We start from the raw sequence: 18,033 nt of genomic DNA, 5'->3' as shown, positions 1-18,033 counted from the left end.
ACTCATTTTATGAGGCCAGCATCATCCTGATACCAAAGCCGGGCAGAGACACAACCAAAAAAGAGAATTTTAGAGCAATATCCTTGATGAACATTGATGCAAAAATCCTCAATAAAATACTGGCAAACTGAATCCAGCAGCACATCAAAAAGCTTATCCACCATGATCAAGTGGGCTTCATTCCTGGGATGCAAGGCTGGTTCAATATATGCAAATCAATAAATGTAATCCAGCATATAAACAGAACCAAAGACAAAAACCACATGATTATCTCAATAGATGCAGAAAAGGCCTTTGACAAAATTCAACAACGCTTCATGCTAAAAACTCTCAATAAATTAGGTATTGATGGGACGTATTTCAAAATAATAAGAGCTACCTATGACAAACCCACAGCCAATGTCATACTGAATGGGCAAAAACTGGAAGCATTCCCTTTGAAAACTGGCACAAGACAGGGATGCCCTCTCTCACCACTCCTATTCAACATAGTGTTGGAAGTTCTGGCCAGGGCAATTAGGCAGGAGAAGGAAATAAAGGGTATTCAATTAGGAAAAGAGGAAGTCAAATTGTCCCTGTTTGCAGACGACATGATTGTATATCTAGAAAACCCCATTGTCTCAGCCCAAAATCTCCTTAAGCTGATAAGCAACTTCAGCAAAGTCTTCAGGATACAAAATCAATGCACAAAAATCACAAGCATTCTTATACACCAACAACAGACGAACAGAGAGCCAAATCATGAGTGAACTCCCATTCACAATTGCTTCAAAGAGAAGAAAATACCTAGGAATCCAACTTACAAGGGATGTGAAGGACCTCTTCAAGGAGAACTACAAACCACTGCTCAAGGAAATAAAAGAGGATACAAACAAATGGAAGAACATTCCATGCTCATGGGTAGGAAGAATCAATATCGTGAAAATGGCCATACTGCCCAAGGTAATTTATAGATTCAATGCCATCCCCATCAAGCTACCAATGACTTTCTTCACAGAATTGGAAAAAACTACTTTAAAGTTCATATGGAACCAAAAAAGAGCCTGCATCACCAAGTCAATCCTAAGCCAAAAGAACAAAGCTGGAGGCATCACACTACCTGACTTCAAACTATACTACAAGGCTACGGTAACCAAAACAGCATGGTACTGGTACCAAAACAGAGATATAGATCAATGGAACAGAACAGAGCCCTCAGAAATAACGCTGCATATCTACAACTATCTGATCTTTCACAAACCTGAGAAAAACAAGCAATAGGGAAAGGATTCCCTATTTAATAAATGGTGCTGGGAAAACTGGCTAGCCATATGTAGAAAGCTGAAACTGGATCCCTTCCTTACACCTTATACAAAAATTAATTCAAGATGGATTAAAGACTTAAACGTTAGACCTAAAACCATAAAAACCCTAGAAGAAAACCTAGGCAATACCATTCAGGACATAGGCATGGGCAAGGACTTCATGTCTAAAACACCAAAAGCAATGGCAACAAAAGCCAAAATTGACAAATGGGATCTCATTAAACTAAAGAGCTTCTGCACAGCAAAAGAAACTACCATCAGAGTGAACAGGCAACCTATAAAATGGGAGAAAATTTTTGCAACCTACTCATCTGACAAAGGGCTAATATCCAGAATCTACAATGAACTCAAACAAATTTACAAGAAAAAAACAAACAACCCCATCAAAAAGTGGGCAAAGGACATGAACAGACACTTCTCAAAAGAAGACATTTATGCAGCCAAAAAACACATGAAAAAATGCTCACCATCACTGGCCATCAGAGAAATGCAAATCAAAACCACAGTGAGATACCATCTCACACCAGTTAGAATGGCAATCATTAAAAAGTCAGGAAACAACAGGTGCTGGAGAGGATGTGGAGAAATAGGAACACTTTTACACTGTTGGTGGGACTGTAAACTAGTTCAACCATTGTGGAAGTCAGTGTGGCAATTCCTCAGGGATCTAGAACTAGAAATACCATTTGACCCAGCCATCCCATTACTGGGTATATACCCAATGGACTATAAATCATGTTGCTATAAAGACACATGCACACGCATGTTTATTGCAGGACTATTCACAATAGCAAAGATTTGGAACCAACCCAAATGTCCAACAATGATAGACTGGATTAAGAAAATGTGGCACATATACACCATGGAATACTATGCAGCCATAAAAAAGGATGAGTTCATGTCCTTTGTAGGGACATGGATGAAATTGGAAATCATCATTCTCAGTAAACTATCGCAAGAACAAAAAACCAAACACCACATATTCTCACTCATAGGTGGGAATTGAACAATGAGAACACATGGACACAGGAAGGGGAACATCACACTCTGGGGACTGTTGTGGGGTGGGGGGAGGGGGAGGGATAGCATTAGGAGATATACCTAATGCTAGATGACGAGTTAGTGGTTGCAGTGCACCAGCATGGCACATGTATACATATGTAACTAACCTGCACATTGTGCACATGTACCCTAAAACTTAAAGTATAATAATAATAAAAAAAAATAATAAAAATAAAAACAAAATTAGATATAGAATGATAATAAAAGCAAGGTTTATTTTTCCCATTTATTTATCTAACACTAAATAAAAGCATATATTATTTATCCAATTGTCTGAAGATTAAGTATATTAATAATGGCAACTTTTACCTTTTTCATGTAGTGCTTCTTTTAGGATAACTGTTAAAAATGTCATATTGTGTTCTCTGTTCTCATAAATGGGAGCTGAACAGTGACAACACAAGGACACAGCAGGGGGAACAATGCATACTGGGGCTTGTCAAGGCAGGGGGAGGGTGAACATCAGGATAAATAGCTAATACATGTGGGGCTTATACCTAGGTGATGGGTTGATAGGTGCAGAAAACCACCATGGCACACATTTACTTATGTAACAAACCTGCACGTCCTGCAGATGTATCCCAGAACTTAAAATAAAATAAAATTTTAAAAAAAGTCATGCTGGGTCTATTAGAGGAGCCATGTGAGCACTCGTTACCTTTGGACATTATTTTATTTATAAATGTATTTACTTATCTGACTTCTCCACTAGAGTTTTGGCTCTGAAATGGCAGGGTCTTGCTCATTTCATCACCGCCAACTCTTAAGCCAGATGGGCACATAGTAGGTGTTCAGTAAATATTTACTGAATAAATGAATACATCTTAGATTTGTCTGATAAAACAAACAAGTTTTCTTTTAGGCCTAATCTGGTCACCTGCTGTGAGCTGCAGGAGAAGGAGGAAGGTTCGCTTGGGAGCACTGCTGAGGAACTGATGGCACTACGAGGTGTGTATGTGATGGGTGATATGTGAGACTGTGCGAATTGAAGGAATCTTCAATGAATTTTTTTTTTTTTTTTTTTGAGACGGAATCTCACTCTATTGCCAGGCTGGAATGCAGTGGTGCAGTCTTGGCTCACTGCAACCTCCGCCTCCCAGGTTCAAGCGATTCCTCTGCCTCAGCCTCCCAAGTAGCTGGGAGTACAGGTGAGTGCCACCACGCCCAGCTAATTTTTTGTATTTTAGTAGAGATGGGGTTTCACCATGTTGGCCAGGATATTCTCAATCTCCTGACCTTGTGATCTGCCTGCCTCAGCCTCCCAAAGTGCTGGGATTACAGGCGAGAGCCACTGTGCCCGGCCTGAATTGAGTGTTTTTATGGCAAACTACAGTGGTCCGCATAGTGAAGACGTTCTGTAGGTGAAAGGAGTTTTACACTGAGGGTCCTGGAGCATAGCACATGCCTTGTGCACTGCAGATTTTGCATATCATGTTCTGACCATCAAAATTCTGAAAATAAGTACCATTAGACAGAGCTGGAAGAACACTGCTGAACTAATTTCTCTGAGTTCTAGCTGAGGATCTTGTTCTCAGTCTTGGCTGTACCTTGGAATAATACAGGCAGCTTTTAAAAATATGTATACTGGATCCCACCTCCAAAAATTCAGCAGTAATTAATGGGGGGTGGACAATGATTTGGGGTATTGGAAGGCTTTTTTTCAAAGCACCCTCGGCGATTCTAATGTGTAGTCATGAATTGAGGATGGCAGATGACAAACCTACAAAGGGTATTGGGTGACAGGCAAAAGCTAATGAAGGACTCTTGAGTCTTCTCACACAACCAGGAGGCTACTTAGGCCCTGGAAGATTTCTCTATACTTGAAGTCTAACTAAATTTCCTGTGTAGCTTGTAGAATAGATCTCGTTGTTTTATGACCATGGCTTTATATGTTTGAGTACCATCTCATAAATTGTCTCCTGTCTGCTTGTCTTCATGTTTCTCCAAAAGAAATCTTGACTTAAATGGAGATACGAATAGTATTAAAGCAACTGATTCCCATATTTCTATGAAGTGTCTTGGTATCCATAAAATGCTTTTTTTTTGGACAGGGTCTTGCTCTGTCACCCAAGCTGGAGTGCAGTGGCACAATCATGGCTCACTGCAGCCTCAACCTCCTGGGCTCAAGTGATCTTCCCACCTCAGTCTCCCAAGTAGCTCAAAGGACAGGTGCATGCCACCACATCTGACTAATTTTTTTTTTTTTTGTAGAGACAGGATTGTGCTATGTTGCCCAGGCTGGTCTTGAACTCCTGGTCTCAAGTGACCCTCCTGACTCAGCCTCCCAAAGTATTGGGATTCCAAGCATAAGCCACCATGCCTGGCCCCATAAAATGCTTTCAAGGTTGAACTAGTACAATAATGAGGATATAAGATGTGCCAGGCCTTGAGCCACGCTTTGAGAACACAGATAAACAAGCTACCACCTGCATATCACAGTCTGGCAGGAGAGGCAGCTGTGTAATCCTGAATGCAATGTGATATGTGATAAGTGCTGTGACTGAGGCTCAGATGAATAAAGTGGTGAATCACAGAGGGCCCAGCACCTAAAGCTGCTTCAATCAGGGCAGATATTTATTCTTAGCAAAGAATTCTCCTTTGAAAGTGATCCTTGTAAATTTGAAAGCCCTGCACTAGCCCACTTGGGATTCATGCCTGCTTTCTCCACTTGTGGAGACTTAGAGAGAAGGGGAAAGAAATAAAAATTCTGCTCTATTCTACAGGGTTTTCCACATGTTTGCTTTATTCCTCAATGTGCATTAAGTGGTAAAGAACACCTACGAGATCTGAATTTGGTGACATTTAAAGGGGCATATTCAGCATACCCGAGGATGTACAAGAGAGGAAAAGAGGATGGGATGCAAATGAGTGAGCCGATTCTATTCATAAACCTTCTTGAGATATCTCTCTGGGTTGAAAAACTGCTAACAGTATGACTTTGAAGCTTTATTTCTTCTTTGCCTCCATTCCTACTGAGTATTTAGAGAAATTGGTGAAATGGTGATAAACATAATATGTGGAAACCTTCGGCACTGCTCTCTTAGCTATAGCTTTCCTGAGCAGTTTGAAAGACAGAAATTCTAATAATGACAACAAAAGACCCTAATGATTCTCCATGTTTAGTGCCTCCATTCTATTTTCCCCATTGTCTAAGTGGCTGGCATATTTTTAGATAAGACACAACCAAAGACTTTATTGAGAAAACAACAATGTAAAATAATGATGGTGAAAAAGCTCCAAATAAGATGAATGAGGTTTTTTCTTCTTCCTTGTTTCTCATGGATAAAAAGCATTTACCTGTGTTAGCCAAGTGATGAAAAAAAAATCTGCCACTAGATAGAAAGAAACAGCCTTTTTGGAAGGCATGCTGTCCATATTCTGACTACCATTCTTTTCTACTGGCTGATCTAATAGGACTAAAGAATATAATTTCCCATTCCAAGTAACTTGGTTATCTTAACTGTATAAAAACAGCATAGGTAAAATTCATCCTTCAAGTTTCCTGGGAGAAAAGTTAGAAAAGCTGACACTTTTCTAACTCTCCCATTACATCACCTTCTGGGCCATAAGAACAGAAGTTTGGAGTAAGAAGAAAGGAAGGTAGAAGGCATGCCCTCCAGGGACAGATGTAGTCTCTCTGTAGCCAAGGGCAAATGACTTTCCAACGTTTTAATCATTAAGGGATGATGATCAAGAATACCTAATTTTTGATCTGAGATTAAAATAATCACAATTTGTAGAAGTACTTGGTCTTCATAGCTTCTAACTTATAAGCTCTAGCCCAGTGGGGACGCTGGAACCAAAAGAGTCACAACTTAGCAGAGTCTCTGGCATCCGTCCTTCTATTTCTGCTTCTCACTAGTGCCAGATATTTAAGCAAATTTATCTGTCCCAGGTGAGTGTGCTCCAGTGTTCAGGGCCCCTGATCCAGGCCTTCTACCCACCAGCCCACCAAAGACTCCCAGAGCGGCAGGAAGTGAGAGTACCTAGAATGTCGAAGCACGCGCCACTCTCCAGCCGGTGCTTCCTGTACAGGTTCTTCAGAACCTTGGCACTGCCAAAGCGCTTGAAGCGGCTCTTCACATTATTGTAGAACCATTCCAGAGACTGGGCCCTCAGAAGCCTGAGGAAAACAGAATTAGACAACAGAAAATTAGAATTATTAAATGGTGAATTGCAAAACTGCTGCAATGCTTCACAGCTCCATCCATCAAGATGTGAAGTTTATTCCCTTTGAATCTGGGCGGGCCTTGTGACTTTCTCTGACCATAGAAAATAGTGAAAGTGATGTTGTGTGAATCCTGAGCCCTGCAGTTTCCTCTGTTGCTGCTCTTGGGAATCCCACAACCTTTATCACGTGAGTAAGCCCAAGCTAGCCTGTTGTGTGATGAGAGACACTTGGCCCAATCATCCCTCTTGCCCCAGCCAACAGCCGGCCAACTCCCAGATAGGTGAAAGAAGCCGTCGGCCACTAGTTTGACTGGAGACACATGAGTGAACTTAGATGCGACCAGGAGAAACATCCACTGAGTCACTCCAAAGAGCAAGCCAATAAATGCTTGACATTTTAAACCATGAAGTTTCAGGGCATTTAATAGTAGGCTTTATATTTAATATTCTTACTGTATTAACAACATTTCTAATTCATCTTGGAAAAATAAAAAGCACAAGGAAGATAGCAAAATTCTCCAGCCTCTTCCTCATTCAGATTGAAGCACTCTGGGAAAGTAGTTTCCTGGTTAATGCTATAATGGTTGGTACAAAACATTGGCAAGATTCAGGCTGGGTGCTGTGGCTCATGCCTGTAATCCCAGCACTTTGGAAGGCCAAGGCAGGTGGATCACTTGAGGTCAGGAGTTTGAGACCAGCCTGGCCAACATGGCAAAACCCCATCTCTACTAAAAATACAAAAACTAGCTGGGTGTGGTGGCGCATGCCTGTAATCCCAGCTACTCGGGAGGCTGAGGCAGGAGAATCGCTTGAACCTAGTAGGTGGAGGCTGCAGTGAGCCAAGACAGCACCACAGCACCACTGCCCTCCAGCCTGGGCGACAGAGTGAGATTCCATCTAAAAATAAATAAATAAAAAAAAGAAAGACAAGATTCTTCTCTTTTATGCCTGATGAGAACAAATTTCTAAAGTCTTTCTATTTTGAAAACAGCTGCTTTTCTTATTTTTCTTATTATAAATGTAATAATACACACTCATTCTAGAAAATTCAGAAAACCAACAGGAATATAAAGGCTTCCAATTCAATGGAAGAACAATCCCACATTTAGTTGCTCTTCTTTTCCAGACCCCAGTGAAATGTGAGAAGATATCCAAAGGTAAAAAACAATCTATACAAGGAAGGAATGGGGGTGAGAGCAAAATCAGAGATTTTGGCAATGATAGCATAAAGGTAACAAAGAACCGTGTACTTCAGAACAGATGGAAGAGCTTGGACTCTAACTGGAAGGCCCAATTTTGAGTTGGTTGATTCAGAGAGCAGGTTTGGATTACGACAGTACTCAGAAAGGTAATTTAATGGTTGTGTAGACAATAATGAGGCCTCTTGGTCCCCCATCCCTACTCCCTAACAAATGGGCAATTGGTCTGAGGATGATTGGTCTTAGGCCCAAAAGATAAAGTGGTTCTCTATTGAAGTTGAACAATCTACTTCAGATTTAAGACTTCAGTATGGAGATTAACACCATACAGTGAAGCTGATATAGTTTGGATATTTGTCCCAATTGAAAATCTCATGTTAAAATGTGATCCCCAATGCTAGAGGTGGGCCTGGTGGACGGTGTTTGGGCTTTGGAGGCATATCCCTCATGAATGGCTTGGTGTCCTTCCTGTGGTAATGAGTTCTCACTCTATTAGTTCACTCAAGAGCTGGTTGTCGAAAAGAGTGTGACAACATTCCCTCTCTCTTGCTCCCTCTCTCACCATGTGACACACAGGCTCCCTTGCCTTCTGCTATAAGTAAAAGGTTCCTGAGGTTTTTACCAGAAGCAGATGCTGGCACCTTCTTGTAATGGTAGAACCATGAGCCAAACAAACCTCTTTTCTTTATAAATTACCCTGCCCCGAGTATTCCTTCCTAGCAACACAAATGGACTAATACAGAAGAAGCTTATCTTGTTTGGCATTGGGGGAGTCCCTACATGCCTGCCCATCAGATGTCATCCATGTACACCAAGGCAAAGCCTGTCAATTGCCTGCCTAACTCACAAACTTGGAGCTCTCAGTAAGCACCTCCACCTTTCAGCCCTAAACTCCTTTCAAAAGAGAGGTCTATTGGGAATATTTATCTACCCAATGGCAGAGGAGGCCCATGTTGGTTACCTTTATTCACCAACTAAGTCCTTTGTTCAAAAATATGAATAGATGACAAGAAATCACCAGACATTTGCAACAATCCAATGGCGTAAGAAGAAAGAAGAAAGAGTCAAGATAAACTAACAACAAGTAACAAAGGGCAAATAAAGATAACTCAGGATATTGAAAGTAATTTAAACTCTAATTAATGTCCATAATGATTTGAAAAGATACTGCATCCATGCAACAGGCTAGGGTGATATGAAATATATGTAGAAGATAAGCAACAACTTATTGGAAATAGAAAACAGGATCAATAAAAAATTTAATAGGAGACCTAAAAGTTAAAATCAACATACATTTTCTGGAATGTACAATAAGAAGGCAAAAATGTGGACTATATGAGAGAAAAGAGACATGGGGGATCAATTCAGGAGGTCTAGCATCTAACAGAATTCCAAAAAGGAAGAAAAGAGAATATGAAAGAGAGGGGAAAAAATCAAAGACATAATAGAAGAAAATTTCCCCAAGCTAAGAAAGGGAAAAGTCTTTAGGTTAAGACGGCCTACCAATTGCCTAAACAACAAATGGAACATAAAACAAAATAAAGCAGACAAACCTACCTTGCTACATCTTCATGAAAATTCAGATCCTCAAAGATAAGGAGAACTTAGTGGCTTCACACAGAAAAAAATAATATTTTGCAAAAGGATAAAAATAATGATGCTAAAATTTGTAATAAATAACAATGAATGCTAGAAGACAGTAGAGCATAGATTTTCTAAGAATAAATGGCATGAACTTAGACTTCTATGTTCAGCCAAACCATCATCACAAGAGGGCAAAATAAAGACATTTTCAGACATGTAAGATTGCTTTCTGGAAAAGAGAATTCTCAAGGTGTATGCCAGGAGAACCAAAAGCCATCCAAGAAAGAGGATCTTGGGACTCTAAAAAGAAGGAAACTGTCCCGAGTACAATGAAGAGAAGTCCCAGGATTTGATACAGCAGATCTGGAAGGTAGGCAGCCCAAATGGGGCATTCAATAAGTATATAATTAAGAATCTACATGTATGAAGAGAAATGGTGAAGAAGGAGCCACGTCTTTCTTCTGTCAACAAGAATAAGGAAAGGCTATTAGAAGCTTTCAGAAAATGAAAACCAAAACCAAAAACAGCTCAAGAAAATATGGTCTAACTATGAAGCAAATGAAAAGTTGTATGATTTTGTAAACTAACTGAGAAGAAGAAAGATGATGACCCATTTTTCTTCAAGTAGCCCAAGTGTTACAGCCAAGAATAACAGTTTTTTTTCTCTCCATGAATTTCAAGTCATGACTTTGGTCTCTAGAAGATAATATTTATATAATTTAGAAACTACTTAATTTTCACCCTATTTATAGACAAAGTATAAAAGGATCACACTGTCAAGAAATGTGCATTTGTTATTGAAAGAAAAATTAAAAATCATTGATAGCCTGATAGAAGTCTGGATATAAAGAGAAGGAGGAATGATGAGGGTAGTTCAGAGATGCTAATTTCCCCGTCTTGCAGAATGGAGTCAAAATCTTACAGAATGCAGTCAAGACAGACTGTGTAAGGTATATATACCAAAGATAATGGTTTCAATATGCTAGTTAAAGTCATAGAGGTCGCCAGCATATAATAAAAGTTTTAATAAAACTTCCAAGGGGAAGGTAAGGAGATAGGAAAAAAGTGAACTATTCATAAAAGTCTAAAGTTGACTAATCAATAAATGGCAAGATAAACATATTATTTAGGATTATTATGGTAGCCCCCAGAAATGTTTAAATGCGATTCCCTGGGGGACTGGGACTTGGCAAGGAGTTGGGGATCTGAAATCCTTTTAATATCTTTTACTGTCTGAATTTATTTTAACCAAGTACATGTATTATTATAAAAACTGAAATAAAAACAGGCAAAAGAAGATTCAGAAAACTACCCAAAGTTCTACTACTGGAACCTGACATTAGATGAGTGTTCTTTCAGACTTCCATGCAAGGTGGTTTGTAATCAGCCTACACAGAGATTGGGAGGGGTCCTGGAACTCGTGGTGGGGTGTGTGTGTGTGCATACGTGCATGCAAATGTGCATGTGCTCATGTGTATGTGTGTGCATGCATGTGTGTGTGCATTTGTGTGTGTGTATTCATGCAGGCACACAGAGAAGGCAGGGACCGAGAGGTCAGTCTAAAGCTGGTTGGTGCTGAAGGGGCTCCAGGGCCAGAGCAGCTCTGAGAGACCAAATTTTTCAACAGGGAGGATGCACTCCCTCTTCCCACAAGGTTTAGCAGACAGGGGCTGTGGGGCAGCAGCAGGGCAGCCAACTGGAGTGGCCAGGAAACAGTGATGGTGGCAGTGGGGAGGTGCCCCTTTTAAATTGTTACTGACTTCAATGAAGAGAAAAAGCCACAAATGGGTTTTCCTGAGCACATGTGTCTTTCAGTACATACAATGTTCACACTGTCTTTTAACAAACATGCTCACACTGGCTTTGATCTTGCTGTTCCCTCTGCCTATAAAACAGTTCCCCACAGATAGTCTCAGGCTCAACCCAACACTTCATTCAGGCCTTTGTGCAAATATCACTTCCCTTGGGAGGCCTTCCCTGACGATCCTTGCAAAAATGCCACTACCACGCCAACATGTCTGTCCTCTTACTCTGATTTTTATTCCTTATATTTTTATAGAATACTTCTTTGTACCTGCTATTTAGTGATATATAATTCTCTATGATTAAGTAATTACAACAATAATCACTATATCAACATATTGACAATTATTAATTTGTTTATCTATTTCCCCTCTTGAATAGAACATAGGCTCAAAGAAGACATTTTTTTCCCACTCCTATATCCCATGTGCCTAGACCACTAAAGTGCACCTAGTAGACACTTAATAAAATCCAGTACGTGATGGACAGACATTGTTTTATAACTTGTTTTTTCCACTTAGTATTCCTGATTGACTGTAATGTTGTTGAAGTCTTCTCCCATGACATCTTCAGTCACCTCAGAGTTCTCCATAGTATGGACACAGCAAGCTTCATGTAACTGATCTCCAATCTTTGGACCTTGAATCCTTCCCATTTCTTCTGCATTAAAAACGGTTCTGTGATGGATATGCTGCCAGCTAAACAATTTCACATATCCACAGTTGTGGATCCTAGACGTAAAGCAGCCAGGTTCAAAGATGTGACTTTTTCAGAAAGCTTGCACCAATTTACACTTCCCACCCATGGTGTGAGATTCTAAAGTCCCTCTCAAAGTGGCCTCACATTAAAGAGAAACCCCTGAAAGAGTCGCCAACTGGTCCATGGCAAAGCCTACTTCTGGTCCCCAAATGCAGCTCAGGAAGGAGAATGAAAGGGCAGAAGGCAAGCATTATCTTCTCCCCTCTGGTTTGGTGGAAAAAATGAAATTGAGAGGTTTGTCTTCCTCATGGTGGGAGAAAAAGCACCTATCAAACACAATATACCAAATGTATAATTTCTTTCACATAAAACTTCATCATATAATCAGTATCAGTATTATGAAAAAATGAGCACAATTTTTTGAGTGCTTACTCTGTCTGAGGTACTGTGCCAAAAGTTTTCCTTGCATTATCTTATTTAATTCTCACAGGGTACAGTGCAGTGGTAGGCACATGGGTACGGGTGCTGGTGGAAGTGGCCCAGACCCTGGCATTTACTACAAGTGTGGTCTTGAGCACATTACTTAATCCCTCTAAGTCTCAGTTTCTTCATCTATAAGATGGGGATGATGACAGTAACCACCTTATCAGGCTGTTTTGAAGATTAAATAATATAACATAAATAATAAGGCGCCTGGCATCAGAAGAGGGCTTGATAATTTCTTTTAATAGCTCTAAAATGATGAGTCCTCTCTTTCATAGATGCATAAATCAACATGCAGAAAGAGTGAGTTCCTTGCCCAAAGGAGCAAACTCTTGAGCAGAGATTAAAAACTGGGAGCTTGCAATCATGCCCAAGTGCTATTCAGAGGCACCTAGCATGAATAGAGACTCTCTCTCTCCAATTTATTTTACCATAGAATTTTAATTTATTACAAGAAGCATCTGTCATTTTTATTTAAAAAACACTGATAAAGCTATTTTCAGAATTTAGAATAATATAACAGAAAATAAAGGAAATACAGAAAGCCTTGCTTCTAGAAATCATGCCCTCTGGGCTTATGATTTATTTGATATCTTTAAAAGCACAAAAGAAATGCAACTGCAGAAGAGAAATGTTCTCCAGGCTCCCCCTTCCACACCCTGCCCTGCTCTCTGAGCAGCTGGTCACCAGAAAGGCTCAGCTCTGCAGCTGGAAGGGTCCACATGATATCAGTGGAGGATAGTTGTTACTGTGGCCCTCATTCTTCTAAAAGGGACATTTCTTTTCCTTTTGGGACACTCCTCCCTCCCTCTCCAACTTAGTCTATGTGGTTCTGGAAGGCTGGATACCACTCCTGGCACTAGTGGTGGTGGTCTCATGACTCAGACCTGCCATTGGGGTTGAGCTGGAAGCTTCTATGGGAGATCTTGGTAATAGATGCCCCCTTTCTGCAGGGCTGGTTCCATGGCAGAATGAAAGCCTAGAGGTTCAAAAGCAGATCTGACAGTGGGGAGGGGCAGGATTCTGTTCATATACTTAGAACACCTGTATCTACTCAAGCCTGAAGGCAGTCCCTGGACTTTACCATTATATGAGCCAACAAATTCTCTTGTTTGTTCAAGGCTTTTTGAGTTGAGTTTTTATTATTTGCAACCAAGAGTCCTAATATCATGTTCTAAGCTCTAGACAGCCCGAGAAGACTTCAAGTGCATCATCGGATGAGTTCTCCATTCATTGCTTATACCAAAACTCTACAGCATTCCGAAGTATTTTAATGAACTTAAAATAGAATGCTTCAGCTTACTCAAGTCTCAGAGTGGAATCAGGGCACCAGCCTGGGGCTGCAGGGAGTTGGAAGACTACAGCAAATCCGTGGGGAATGAGCTGTAAAACCACAGGTTGATTTGTAGAGCAGAAAACTTTTCCTTAAAAAGTAATGTGCTTTATGTCACACACAAAAATGATAAGATGTGTGAGATAGATATGTTAACTAGCTTGATTTAATTATTCCATAATGTATATATATCAAAATGTCACATTGTACCCCATAAATATACACAATTATTGTCAATTAAAAATAAAATTTAAAAAATAAATTTACTTTCTGCCAGGAAAAAGTAGTAATGTGTTTTCGATTATGATTTGACTTAGAGTTAACGCAGACAGCTTTTCTGGAAGCTCTTCCTTGGGGCTTCCAGGGAAAGCTCAGTCATGATTATCCTCATTTGCTATTACTGATTTTATTGCATTTATTTAAACTTATGACTCAGGGGAAACTCACAGGATGCATGTGGTTCCTGGGGCAGAGGTGCGGGGAGAGGGCTGTGAGGACCCCAGCACCCTGGGTGGACTGGCTAAGTGTACTGCTCCCTGGTCCATGCTCAGGTGTCTGGTTTCCAACTAAACATGCACAACTGCAGGCAAGGCTAGATGAGAAGAACCTTTGTGTCGGCATCCTGCTGAAATAGAGGACAGGGTGGAATCCTGCGTCTGTGCATAGACTCATTTATTTGTTCATTCACTCATTCTTTCATTCTTTCACTATGTATTGAGGGCCCACTATGTGCCAGGCACTGTGTTAAACGTATAGGGGTGACAAAACAGACCAGGGCCCTATCCAACAGTGCAGCCAGACTAATCTGTTCAAAGAGTGCTAGGTGAGTCAGGAGATGGAATGGAGAGCCAGGTCAAAGGCATCTTGGGCATGGCTGGACTACCTGTGTCCCACAGGTCTTGGGTTCTGGATCATTCCCACAAATGTGTGAGAAACCGGAATCTACCTGCTTTCTGTCCCAGGCATTTTCTCTCATAATCAAACTGCAGCTTCTAAGCCTCAGTAGGTGTGTACGAGAGGTGGCTTAGGAAGAAAGAGAGATGCTCTCCTGGTGATGAGATTTATAGGGAAAAGCTTTCCAACTTGGAACTGTCCAGAGCTGTCCATGCTTGATTTCCCTGACTTATTTTTTAAAAGATTCCAAGTTGGCCAGACTCAGTAGCTCACACCTATAATCCCAGCAGTTTGGGAGGCCGAGACAGATTGCTTGAGCCCAGGAGTTCGAGACCAGACTGGGCAACATGGCAAAGCCCCATCTCTACAAAAAATACAAAAATTAGGCACAGTGGCACATGCCTGTAGTCCCAGCTACTCCAGAGGCTGAGGTGGGAGGATAGATTGAGCCCAGGAGGCAGAGGTTGCAAGGTGCCAAGATTGCACCACTGCTCTCCAGCCTGGGTGATGAAGCCAGATCCTATAAAAAAAAATTTCCAAGTTACCTCTGAGATCCCTGAGGATGATTACATAAAGATTCTTAGTTCTGTATAGTTTCACAAACTTAAGCATGATAATCTCTTAAAATACCAAAGCTTTTAAAAAATCAACAGCAGGCCGGGTGCGGTGGCTTATGCCTGTAATCCCAGCACTTTGGGAGGCTGAGGCAGGCGGATCACTTGAGGTCAGGAGTTCGAGACCAGCCTGACCAACATGGTAAAACCCCGTGTCTACTAAAAAATACAAAAATGAGCCCGGCGTGGTGGCAGGCGCCTTAATCCTAGCTACTTGGGAGGCAGAGGCAGGAGAATCATTTGAACCTGGGAGGCAGAGGTTGCAATGAGCAGAGATCGAGCCATTGCACTCAAGCCTGGGGGACAAGAGCAAGACTTCTCTCAAAAAAAAAAAAAAAAAAAAAAATCAACAGCATACTACCCAGAGCAATCTATAGGTTCAATGCAATCCCTATCAAAATATCAATGAAATTCTTCACTGAAATAGAAAGAAATTCCTAAGATTTGTATGGAACCACAAATGATCCCAAATAGCCAAAGCAATCCTGATCAAAAAGAACAAAGCTAGAGGCATTGTATTATCAGACTTCAAAATATACCACGAAGCTGTTGTAACCAAAACAGCATGGTACCGGCATAAAGACAGACACATAAACCAATGGAGCAGAGTAGAAAACCCCCAAATTAAGCCGCATATTTACAGCTAACTGATTTTTGATAAAGGTACCAAGAACACTCACTGGAGAAAGGACAGTCTTTTCCACAAATGGGGCTGAGAAAACTGGATATCTATATACAGAAGTATGAAACTAGACTTCCACCTCTCACCCTACACAAAAATCATCTCAAAAGGGATCAATGAACTAAACATGAGACCTAAAGTAATAAAACTGTTAGAAGAAAACATAAGGGAAATGCTTCTGGACATTGATCTGAAAAAGGATTTTATAAATAAGGCCTCAAAAGCACAGGCAACAAAAGCAAAAATAAACAAATGCAATTAAATTAACAGCTTCTGCACAACAAAGGAAACAACTGACAGAGTGAAAAGACAACCTACAGAATGGGAGAAAATATTGGCAGACTATTAATCGGACAATGAGCTAATATTCAGAATATACAAGGAACTGAAGCAACAGCAAAAAACCAAACAATCCAATTAAAAAATGGGAAAATGATCTGAAAAGACATTTTTTAAAAGAAGACATACAAATGACTGGATCTCATTCTTTTTTATGGCTGAACAATAGTACTCCATTGTAAATAAGTCAGGCACAGAAAGACAAATGTTGCATGTTCTCACTTATTTGTGGGACCTAAAAATCAAAACAGTTGAACTCATGGAGATAGAGTGTAGAAGGATGGTTACCAGAGGCTAGGAAGGAAGAGTAGTGGGAGGTGGAGAGGGAGATGAAGATGGTTAACGGGTACAAAAAAATCGTTAGAATGGATAAGACCCAGTATTTGATAGCACAACAGGGTGACTATAGTCAATAATAATTTAATTGTATATTTTAAGATAATTAAAATCATAAAATTAGATTGTAAGACAGTCTAATTTTGAGGATAAATGCTTAAGGGGATGGATCTCCATTTTTCATGACATGATTATTATGCACTGCCTGCCTGTGTCAAAATATCTCATGTACTCCATAAATATATACGCCTCTTATATACCCACAAAAATTTTAAAAAAGACATACACACATGGCCAACGAATATGTGAAAAAATGCTCAAATTACTAATCATTAGAGAAATGCAAATCAAGACCACAATAAGGTATTATCTCACCCCAATTAGCATGGCTATTATCAAAAAAACAAAAAAATAACAAATGCTGATGAGGATGCAGAGAAAAGGGAACTCTCACACACTGTTGGTGGGAATGTAATTAGTAGAGCCACTATGGAGAACAGTGTGGAGGTCCCTTACCAAACTACAAATAGAACTATCATGTGATTCAGAAATCCCACTACTGGGAATTTATCCAAATGAAAGGAAATCATTATACCGAAGAGACATCTGCACCCCCATGTTTATTGCCAGCAGTATTAACAGCAGCCAAGATATGGAATTAACCTAGGTGTCCAACAACAGATGAAGGGATAAAAGATGTGGTATATACAAGAATGGCTAATATTAAAAAGACTGACAATACACAGTGCTGGTAATGATGTGGAGCAACTGGATCTCTCGTATGTTGCTAGTAAAAACAGTTTGGTGAATCCTTACAAAGTTAAATATATACTGGTTACTATACAATACAGTAATTCCATTGTCAGGTATAAAACTCAACAGAAATGATATGTCTACACAAAGACTTGTACATGAGGCATAGAGATCCACTATCTTGTCTCACCACTGCCCAAGACACAGACATGGCTTCTGTTTGCAAGTCCCTATGAAATATTTCTTTTTAAGAAAAATAAAAAGATGGCACAAGAAAACTTATAGCAATTTTATTCATAACAGCCAAAACACTGGAAACTAATTAAATGTTCATCAGTAGGTGAATGGATAAACAAATTAAATTGTATGCACAAATGGACTATTATTCAACAATAAAAAGGAACTGCTGGCAGGGTGTGGTGGCTCACATCTGTAATCCCAGCACTTTGGGAGGCTGAGATGGGTGGATCGCTTGAATCCAGGAGTTCAAGACCAGCTTGGGCAACATGACAAAACCTCATCTCTACTAAAAATACAAAAATTAACTGGGTGTGGTGGCGTGTGCCTGTAGTCCCAGCTACTTGGGAGGCTGAAGCAGGAGGATTGCTTGAGACCAGGAGTTTGAAGTGGCAGTGAGCTATGATTGTGCCACTGCACAACAGCCTGGGCAACAGAAGGAGACCCTGTCTCAAAAAGGAAAAAAAGGAACTGCTGATATAAATGACATGAATGAACCTCAAAAACGTTATGCTAAATAAAAGAATATTTAAATAAAAAT

General features: G+C 40.2%; 1 protein-coding gene across 5 annotated transcripts in view; it reads right to left on the bottom strand.

The window, feature by feature from the left end:
• The window catches only part of MYRIP (myosin VIIA and Rab interacting protein), a 447,019-nt gene that overhangs the window by 103,071 nt on the left and 325,915 nt on the right, over positions 1–18,033 (bottom strand). For all 5 annotated transcript variants that reach the window (XM_054680553.2, XM_024355418.3, XM_054680555.2 and 2 more), the window contains one exon: positions 6,353–6,489. In XM_054680553.2, coding sequence (XP_054536528.1) covers positions 6,353–6,489 — 137 coding nt within the window. The remainder of the gene's footprint in view (positions 1–6,352; positions 6,490–18,033) is intronic.

This window comes from Pan troglodytes, chromosome 2 (assembly GCF_028858775.2).
Source record: "Pan troglodytes isolate AG18354 chromosome 2, NHGRI_mPanTro3-v2.0_pri, whole genome shotgun sequence".
NCBI classification, from domain to species: domain Eukaryota; kingdom Metazoa; phylum Chordata; class Mammalia; order Primates; family Hominidae; genus Pan; species Pan troglodytes.
The sequence above is the reverse complement of the archived record's forward strand: the minus strand, read 5'-3'. Positions and strand labels throughout refer to the sequence as shown.